We start from the raw sequence: 11,050 nt of genomic DNA, 5'->3' as shown, positions 1-11,050 counted from the left end.
AAGATAATTACACAGATGTCTGACCTTGATGGATTCAACAGAAGAAATTAACTGGAGAAAATTTCCAAAAGAAGGTGAAGTCTCAGAGCCACACCTACCTATAACATAGTCATGGTCCAATGGTAGTTTGATATTGTTTACCAGCCAGAGTGAACTTTTTCCATTCTCTATTGCCAAAAGTTTTGGGACGCCTGCTTTTACATGCACATGAACTTAAATGACATCCCATCCTTAATTTGTAGGGTTTATTATGGAGTTGCCCCCCCCCCCCCCCCCCCCCCCCCCCCCTTTGCAGCTATAACAGCTTCTGGGAAGGCTTTCCATAAGGTTTAGCAGTGTGTTTATGGGAAATGTTGGCCATTCTTCTAGAACCGGATTGGTATGCTAAAGCATTAAGAGTTCCTTTCACTGGAACTAAGGGATATCTCGTCCATCAGATTGCCAGACAAAGAAGCACGATCAGTCACTCCGGAGAACACGTCTCCACTGCTCTTAAAAATTAAAGTTTCAGTGGCGACATGCTTTACACCACTGCATCTGCCGCTTTGCATTGCACTTGGTGATGTAAGTCTTCAACTTCATTTGAACTTCTTCTTGAAAGTTGGCAACTTCAGCACACTGTATGCCTCAGCATGCACTGACCCTGCTCTGTGATTTTATGTAGCCTACCACTTTAGTTGCTGTTGTTCCCAATTGTTTCCACTTTGTTATAATACCACTAACAGTTGATTGTGGAATATTTAGTACTGAGGAAATTTCATGAATGGACTTATTGCAAATATGGCAACATATCACAGTACCTGCTTGATTTCACTGAGCTCCTGAGATCAATCCATTCTTTCACAAATGTTTGTAGAAGCAGCATGCCTAGGTGCTTGATTTTAGACACCTTTGGCCATGGAAGTGATTGGAGCACCTCAATTACAATGATTTGGAGGGGTGTCCCAATACTTTTGGCATGGTATGATGGTATTTTGACCAGCTAAGAACTTGTGAAGAGCTTATAAAATGTGCAGTCAAAACAGCAGCAGGAATCCCTCTGCTTTGAGGAGAACAAAGATCTGCTGTGAGGACATGCGGTTCTGATGCCTGTACCGAACTGAGATGGGCAGCAACACAGCTATGACGAGAAAGAAAAATAGGTATGCTTGAGCATTCTGTCCTTTTTAGGGTCCTTGTGACATCATGTCCTGTTTTTGGTTAGGTTACATGTCTTTGGTTCGTGTTCAAATTTAATTCGAACCACACCAGAGTTTGGCCCAATTGGAATTCTGTTTTTTTACCCCTTCATCTTCCCCTTCCCCTTGAAACAGAGTGCCAAGGCTTAGGGGTAAAAAATATTCTCTTAAGAAATGGGACACCACTACTACACTTTTACACGTCATCATACCCTGTTTCAATTATTAGTGTCCTGTAACATTTAACCAGTATGAACAACACAGAAGTGCGTAGGCTATATCCAACAGGAATCAGAAGCAAGAACATATATCAAATTACTTACTTCTAACGTTGTTTTGCGGTATTGGTTTGGTTTTATTTTCTACTGTGGTGCTGTGATAACGGAGCTCTTTGCAATATAATACAAACAAGTCAGTTGTTGCTTTGGAGAGACAAGTTTACAGACGAAACATGATAGAAATATTGACTGCCTTATGAAGGATGGCCAGATATTTTTTAACTGTATTATTAATGTATTAATTATTAGTTCACATCACTCAAATGGTTGTCTATGGAGAAACTTACAACACTTAAGTGATCGATTCCAAGTGACAACATCAATACATGCATTCTAGCAGCACGGTAGTTGGTGTATGAAGGGAAATTCATCATGCCCCTTCGTTCGTAGTGTGGTCCCGAAAAATCTTCGTTTGAAGGGCAATCAGGCCCTTCCCCTTCCCCCTAAAACTTCAGCCAAAAGAGAATTGAGACACCCCTACCCATTCACGTGAACGCGCAAAACAAAGGGGAAAGGGAAGGACTAAAGGGTTGAAATGGGATTGGGACTTTGTTTGGTAGCAGACCAAGACCAATCTTTTCAATGGTTTCTGTCTGCTTGTTTGGTCCGCACCAGGCTTCGGATGGCATGCAGCATTCACACTTATTCAAATGATCCACACTAACAAAGCAATCGCCAGGGTTTGTTTTAATTGAACCAAACATGCCCAGTGTGAACACACCATGAACTTTGGTTTTGCTTGCAGTAAAGTGAGGCTCAGGGTCATTCCCAAAGGAGGGTGGCCACTGCCATCCGATGAGGTGCCCCTCTCAGTACCCATCCCCGCTAAAAGTGTTCGGTTTTCCCTCCGCAAAAGATCCACCGATTCCTCTACTGTTTTCCCGCTCTATCTCAGCGTCTCTCATAGCCTGTGCATGCTATCTGAGATGACAGTTCCAGAATGACATTGCATTAACAGGTCCACGTTACAAACAGTGGTTGATCCGTGGAATAAGTATGTTAGTATTTTTGTATTTTTGTTGGTAATGTTTTGCTCATGGTCTTCTAATAGTGCTAACAACTTTTACAATATCCACATTGAAAGATAATTAGAATTCTTGTCTAATTTTTGTATCTGATCCAAAATAAATATCACCAAATGTGCTGTTGTTGAAACACTTTTTACACACACACACACAAAATAAATAAAAAAGTCAGTTTGTCACACTTTAACTCCTGAAAATTATATTTACAATTATAATCAATTGTCTTAGTTAATAATCTACAACATATTTATAATATTTTGTTAAGACCATATTAATAGTAGGGCAACATGGGGCAAGATGCCCCCCTTTTATTATTTAAGATATGTCATAATAGAAACATAATAGATGTTGTCATTATAGAATTCCCTCAATTAAGTTTTAATGAAAGTGAAGATGTCTGAAATTCATGAAAATATTAAATAACCCCATTAATCACAAAAGTATTGTATTTTAAAAATACACCAGTAACAGCATGCCACATTGAGAATTCTGGGCCAGTTCTGGCTGGGTCATCTTACCCCAAGGCTCTAAATGTTTGTTTGTTTTTTTACTTCAAAATAACTTCAAAATATAACATTTACTCCCCAAATCTCTCATTAACAAATAGATACAAATAACTTTGAAATTAAGCATAATACAATGTCATAAAAGGTAATCATAACTTAAAAAAGGTAATATACAATAAATATTCTATATGGGTTGTATCTTAGCATAGTACATGATATAAATTCTGCATGTGTAATTAAATGCATTTTAAATATAATGTCTAATAGTTTCCATTCACAAGGGTGAGGGAGAGCCCAATGAGTTACAGGCTGACAAAAAGTAAGATAAAGATAATAATTGTACAAGTTCAATTAAATTTTGAATATGCTAGAGTGTAATAAAAAGAGATTGATATCAAATAATTTGAATGGTAGAGTAATTACAACAACATAAACTGAAAGCACTAAGCATAACAATTGTATTCACAGTATGAAAATGCTGCCTTTTTTCTGTTTGGACCACTGCCCCTTAAAATGTCTGTGCTCGGCCCTGTTGGCTTTTAGTCCATGCTTCCAAAGAGTTTTAAGTGTTAGGGCAAAAGATCCACCGATTCCACTACTGTTTTCCCGCTCTTTGTTAGAGCAAATTTAAAATAAAAATAATGAAATGAATGTCAAACGAATTAAACCTTTTTTTTGCCCCAGTTCTCAAGAATCAGCGAAATTCTCTATAATATGGTTATAAATGTGATATGTCTATTAATTTTGGCTGTTTTCTATTACATCTGACATTTACAGCCTTGAAAGTGGATCCCAGCATAAACAGTTTTGAGCTGCTGAATCTTGAAAGCAACAGTGCGTACCACGTGCAGCTCTCTGCCTTTACAGCTGCCGGAGAAGGACAGCGCAGTGACTTCAAACACTTTGTTACAAACCCACCCGGTAAATTTACATTTCTCATAAGATGCTAGTGTCTGTCATTGAGCTGCTATTCAAAGTTTACACCTGTTCATGAAATGCAGTAAATGTGTCTGTCTTTTCTAATTACATGGATTGAAAGAGTCACATGTGTACTAAGAACAGGGTTTATTCTTACAGAATTCACGACTTTGAGCAGCATTATAGCTGCGGTGGTTGTGGGAATAATATTTATTTTATTAGCAGTTCATGTCAGCTGTCGGATTCTGCACAGGTAAAGACACATGCACTTCACTTTCTGAAAGACTGGCACTATATAATCAATAACTAATGTAGAACTCAATGTGCATTTTTACAGAGCCAAGAAACTGATGTGGCCGAGTATACCAAATCCTGAGAATAGCAATGCTGTTCAGAAAATTGAAATTGCCCTTGAATTGGTAAGCAAGAGATGATATAAAAATCAAACAATACTTTTTGAATCAAACTTTCCTTGAGCTCTTGACAGAAGAGGTCATCATACTACAAGAATATCCTGTAATTTTCAGAACTGAAAACTTCCTTTTTAGTCCAGTAGATAGAAGCTTTTATTGACACCAGGCCCAGAAAACGACAGGTTTTTCAAAGTGGGGATCTTTGTCAAAGGGAGGCAGATGATGATCAACGCCTACTTCATCCCTGCCTGTTTAACCCTGCCCACCGATTTACACATATAACATAGGCCTAGTGTTAACAGTGGCGGAACTAGACTTTTATACATAAGGTGGCCATGTCTCTACTTTAGGGGGTCCATAGACTGTGAATATCATGTGTAATACTTATTTGTTTTCATTGTCTTGACTGAGTAACATTAAATATGTAACAATAAATTAGCAACCACTATAGTAGCAGTGAAATTCCACAATTCTCAGCTGATATTACACAGCAAAAACTACAAGCCTAGCCTAATAATATACATTACAAAAATTATTGAATACAAGTGAACAGTTAGTAATAAAGTAAGAACAATGCTAAGAAGTTTCAGGTTCAGGTAGCCAGTAGCCTACAGAAATTCAATAACCTAATTTTACATTTCATAATGTTCACTGTATAAATTAAATATCGACACAAGTTCAGTTGGTGATTTTTTTATTTTATTTTATTTTATCAAGGATGTAGGCTAAAGGCTATGCTGTTAATGGTCACTTTAAGACCAAATGTACAATATTGAATCTAATACAAGACACGCATCCGATTTCATCTGCTTATATTCGTTTAAGACATAGCCGACTTTGTTTATTATGATAGGCTCTTCTATATTTCCATTCAAGCACAACACTCTCTGTGTTCGCACTATTGATGAAGCGCCAAATGCCGCGCACAAGACACGTCGTGTTCTCATGTTCAAGGTGGAAATGCAAAACAGTGAATATAGTCAACATAACATACAGGTAAAAAAAGTTCACTTAAAAACGTTTTAAGGCAAATGCCGTTTAATGGAAAACCATGTGAATGGTGCTAAAGGATTTTGAACAACTTTGCGCTTGTGCATGATCCCCATCTGTTTGGTAACAACTAATGTTAATATTCTCTTAATATTCAACGTTAATAGCATGAACAATGTGCAGCGCCGCTGCATGTCAACGTAGATGTTTTTTTCTAGGTGAAATGGAAATAGCAAACTAAATTTTGGGGTGGCACCCAGGGTGGCCAGTCAGGTGTCAGGAGTGTCCAGTGCAACCCTGGACACCCCTCTGGCTCCGCCACTGAGTGTTAAACCAGATCGAGCTACCAAGCAATAAACATGCCATTGAGAATCACAAAATATTGTGCACCATGCAAGTAACTGTGTTCATTCAATCTCAGAAAAAAAGGTACAGTGCTGTCACTGGGGCAGTACCCTAAGTGAAAAGGTACATCTTTGTACCTTACTCACCCCTAAATGGTACATATAAGTACCTTAAAAGGTACATATCAGTACTTTAAGAGTGCAAATTAGTACCTTAAAGGTACATAGTAGTACTTTAAAGGTACATATTCGTACCTTTTCAGTTTTGTACCTTAGGGTACCGCCCCAGTGACAGCAATGTACCTTTTTTTCTAACAGTGTTCTAATCCCTGCAGTCAGATGTTGTCTGTGTCTAAATCAAACCAGTGACTCAACGTCAACTTGTGTTGTTTCTCTTAGTAGAATGAAAATTATTAATGAAAAGTACAATTATTTAACAGTGATTCAATTCCATAAAGAAAGCGATCAAAGAATACTCCTTTTGCAATCGTTGGAGTAGTGTGTGCTTCAGCTGTCAATCAAACAGGGAGAGATTATCAGTGACTCGCGCCAAAACTGCCGTTTTAGTCAACGAATTTTACGTTTGCATTGTTAGTGAAGATGAAATCATTCGTTAGTGTACAGAAACTGAGTTGCAGTGACGAGATTGCTGCTTGCTTGCATGCTCAAAATGTGTCTGTGATAGGCTACAATGATCATCATTGCAACCTATCAGGCCACAATCTGAATATAAGCCCACAGACCTTAATATAATGCCATAGATCTAAATATAATGCAACACTTTTCACGATTGGTTAACCAGAGCTGTAATTGTAAAAATGTGCTAAATGAGAGAGTAATACTATATTAAATGCAAATACGTTAGCCAATCACAGCAGTGGGTGTTTACACTGAAGTCTCCCAGCGGACATACCCCTTAAAACGGAGCGTTCAGAGCAGAGGGCTAAAATCAGGGTAGGAAAAATGCATTTTATTTATAAATTATGACAGTTTTGATGTGAAAAGCATTCTTACATTATAAGTGCACCCCAGGAAACATAAAACAACAGTTCATGAACCCTTTAAGAAATGTATTGAGAGTAACACATATATGTTTAAATATGAATAAGTTGTAAAGCAGTTTTGTTAAAATATTTTTCTAAGACATAATACTTGAGGATTATGCCAAAAATTGAATTAAAGTCTTATGCTCACCTAGGCTACATTTGGTCAAAAATCTGTAAAACCAACAATATTTTAAAAGATTAAAATAAAATAATGGTTTATGTTTAATATTTGTATTGTATATTTGTGATGGCAAAGTTGAATGTAAAATTTCAGCACCCATTACTCCAGTATTCAGTATCACATGTACCTTCAGAAATGATAGAAATACTGATTTATTAAGAAACATTTATTATTACCAATGTTGAAAAGATTTGTGACGCTTAATAGTTTTGTGGAACCTGTGAAAGTTCAAAAGAACAGCATTTATTATATATATATATATATATATATATATATATATATATATATATATATATATATATATATATATATATAAAATAAACACTGTATATAATTATTTATATATATAATTTATTTTCTTTTTTAGTGTTATTTTACTGTCACTTTTGATTTTCAAAAGTAGTGTATGAATTGCATTTTTAATACATAGATCACATGAATTATGATTTATGATGATGTTCCTATGATATTTATATGAAACTGGCCAAAACAAGTTTTGCAATGTCAAAAAAAAAAGCCATGGACACCCCATCTAACTTTTTTGTAAGTTGAGATCTTTTATGACTTCTAAAATGTTAGATTTAATTCATGCTGTTTGAAAAGTTATATTGACTTTAAATCCTTAGGTCACTTACTCCTGTGTTTTTCGTTTTCTGCAGGGTATCCTGGAGCCACTGAACATACAGAGGTTAGAGGAGAGTGAAGGATGTGATTCCAGTACAGTGTATGTCATTGAGAGAAAAAGGGAGGCGACTCCTCTCAGCAGCCCTCCCATTTCTCAGGCTGGTGTGAAGCCCACCATCCTCCTCTTTAGTGAAGATGAGGACAGCCCGTTCATCCTGGAGGAGATCACACCCCCAGACACCCCAACTCAAATCTCCAACAGAGAGTCTGTTTCGACAGAGACCTTCCCTGTGGACTTATGTAATACAGACTTCCCTTCGAGCACTTCTGTTGTCAATGACATCACAAATTTGGAAAGCAAAGACTCTGGAGAGACCATCTCCAACATGACACGATCAGACTTCATCCCAGCATCCCAACCTGCTGTTGTTTTCATGAGTGATTACACCACCATGGAGATCTTCCAGCAGGCCACTATGAGTGGGATTCAGGGTTCATCCATCCAAACAGCGAAAGCAGTATTTGTTCCTGGAAATCCAGGGCAGGATTACATTCGGCAGTCCTATTTTGCAAGTAATGGACAGCCTAATAACCCATCAGGGGCATGTAATGGTGCTGAAGTTTTGAGCGCAGAAATAGCGGTGCTCTGAAATGCTTTTGTCCAGAGATTTACAGAACAGTTACATAGACGATCACTCTGGAGCAGCACGAGGTTAGGCCGCGTTTAGGGCACAACGTTAATTGTCCTGTTTCAGACTGAGCTTTAGCCACTACTCAACACCTCCCATAAAATATGGAATAGATCACTTTTAATGGTAGTGGATTGGACCCAAGGCTCCAAATTCTGACAAAGGCTCTTACGTCAATGACACAGCTCTAGCTGTACCTCAAAGGGATGTTCCATCAAAAGCTAGGTTCATACTGTCAGTCCAAATCCACTTTTTTGTGTATTGGAGTGGAGTTTGATCTATATGACTGACTATCCACACTGTGTATTACAACTGTTCAGATCCTATTTGAGGTGCTGGTATACTGATCAAAGATTATATAAACAGATTGTATTACTTTTTAAGAGACTACAGTTTCTTTTTTTTATTGATTACATGTTTACATATTTACAAAATGTCAATAAATGTTTCATAATTTATTGATTCTCCCTAAAATATATATTTTCTCTTTTATGTTCCTTTCTACAAAATTCCAGTTTTGAGGAACTGAACACACAGACCAGCCACAAGTCTCAAAGAATTGAGAGGTCTCACAGCATAAACAAATGCAACATTTGATCATTTGTTTGTGTTTTATTTTGATTTGATTTTAAAATGATTTATTTATTTTATTATTATATTTATTTTTAATTTTTGAATCAGCTAACAAATCCCCTGCAGTTCCCCACACACCCCAGTTGGGAAACCCCTGATATTTAATGCATTTCATGTTGTCGAAAAAGAATGGAATACATTCTCTTTGTATTTTTCTAATAATATGGAACAAGATTATCCTATTCAAATCAACGTGATAAACACATTCAAAATCAAAAAGTAATCAGAGGATATTACCTAATGTGACCCTGGACCACAAACCAGATATAAGGGTATTAAAAATTGAGATTATATTAAGTTTATACATCATATTAAAGATAAATAAATAAGCTTTTCATTGTTAGGATAGGAGAATATTTGGAAAATCTGGAATCTGAGGGTGCACAAAAATCACCTTTAAAGTTGTCCAAATGAAGTCCTTAGCAATTCATATTACTAATACATTTTTGATATATTTATAATGTACAAAAAATCTTTGTGGATCTTGATCTTTACTTAATATCCTGATTTTTGGCATAAAAGAAAATAATCCTTTTGACCCATATAAACTAGTTATTTATACAAAATATTTACACTATTGCCACAGATATACCCGTGCGACTCATGAACGGTGTTGTGGTCCAGGGTCAAATGTAATAGATAAAATGCAATTTCACTCATGTAATTGACTACAAATTGTAATCTACTGTCTGAATCCAAAATTAGCTTCACACCCTGGCTCCTGTATGGAAGCTTGTTTCTACCAAGGAAAAAAAAGACAATTGTAACTTTTCATAATTGAGTCTTGCAATTCTGACTTTTTTTTTTAGAATTGCGAGATATAAAGTCGCAATTGTGAGTTATAGGCCTGGTTTCTCAGACAGGATTTAGATTAAGCTAGGATTAGGCCTTAGTTTAAGTAGGACACATTACCTAAAAACACATTACTGGTGTGCATCTTGAGACAAAACAATGGCACTGATATATTTTAAGACATGTCAGTGCAAGTTACTTTCAGTTAAAACTGCTCAAACATGCATTTTATTCTGGGACTTAAAGGTTCATGAAACCCTAAACCAAATTTTAACAGAAGTATGTGTTGAACATCATGGAAGACAACGTTACCTGTCAATGCTATCTGTTATTTTTGAATGTGGGAGACAAGTAGTTCATTTTAAGCCTTTTTGCACAATTTAAAAATCCTGGTTTAAATTGATCTTCATGTCAACGTCATAGGTTGCGATTATAGACAGTAAAAGAAATGGACAGAGCTATCCATTGACTTCAACGGCGGAAAAATGAGGTCAATCAGAGGCACTCACTTCCTGATGGCTGAGCGAACTGCGCAGGCTTAGACTGAGCTTGACGACGTAGATGTGACGTGAGCCTCCTGTCTGACAGCTGTAGGTCTTCTAGTAGTTGTGGAAAGTGAAATCTGAATCTCCCGTTGCTTTTGGCTCACTATCGGCTTCTCCCCATTCTTCTCCCTTGACTTTATTGGACTTCATGTTTCCACGTCCCCCCGACTGCCTCATAGACAGTAAAAGATTGCTTCTGAGCGTCTCCTCCTGTCTATACGGTAATTTCTCTACTGTGCGTAGAGATTCGTATTTCGTGCGTATTATTCATGACAGCACGCGTTTGACAGGCATTTCCCTTGACTGACGCAGCAGCGAGATGCATTAATGGATCAAAAACGAGTGTTTTTCCCATTTTGTATGAGTGTCTGCGTTCTCTTCAATAGATCCCGAGTCTTCACACACGCACACGATTCTTTGTGCTGTGAGTGTAACCGCTCTTCATGGCTATTTAACCGACCAAACTGCACATATAACCACAGAATAAGCCTCAGAAGTTATCAAAGTTAACAGCTTGTTCACATATATTTTCAAAGAAGAGAAGAATGGCTGTGCATTCAATTGTGTTGCATGTTATGCAATGGTCATTTGCAGCTTGCATTTGTAGGAAAGCTTTGATGCTTTTAATGAGAGCGAAATAAAACTGTTTGAATCAGAAAAGGCCGTTGCTGTGCTGTCATCTGTCAGTCACCCCTCACCCCCCTGCACTCCGCCGCTAAACCACGCAAGCTTTTATAGCATTTTTTAAAAATGTGGTGAGAACTGACTGCTGCTGAAACCAAGGGGGTAATCTAGCACTCGGAAAGCATTCCACCCATAGGGGCGGCCATTGCTAACCAAGCCATCACCTGCTGTTAGCATCCCATTGACTCCCATTCATTTTAGAGT

At 37.3% G+C, this 11,050-nt stretch overlaps 1 protein-coding gene across 1 annotated transcript in view; it reads left to right on the top strand.

Moving 5' to 3' along the window:
* The window catches only part of LOC137070605 (interleukin-31 receptor subunit alpha), a 42,766-nt gene extending 34,191 nt beyond the window's left edge, over window positions 1-8,575 (top strand). Inside the window, exons 13-16 of the mRNA XM_067437897.1 lie at window positions 3,765-3,908; window positions 4,065-4,158; window positions 4,243-4,324; window positions 7,539-8,575. Of these exons, the coding sequence (XP_067293998.1) occupies window positions 3,765-3,908; window positions 4,065-4,158; window positions 4,243-4,324; window positions 7,539-8,153 (935 nt within the window). The 3' untranslated portion in view covers window positions 8,154-8,575. The remainder of the gene's footprint in view (window positions 1-3,764; window positions 3,909-4,064; window positions 4,159-4,242; window positions 4,325-7,538) is intronic.
* Window positions 8,576-11,050: the final 2,475 nt, after the last annotated feature.

Source organism: Pseudorasbora parva, chromosome 3 (assembly GCF_024679245.1).
Source record: "Pseudorasbora parva isolate DD20220531a chromosome 3, ASM2467924v1, whole genome shotgun sequence".
NCBI lineage: Eukaryota > Metazoa > Chordata > Actinopteri > Cypriniformes > Gobionidae > Pseudorasbora > Pseudorasbora parva.
This window is presented reverse-complemented; position numbering and strand designations above follow the sequence as displayed.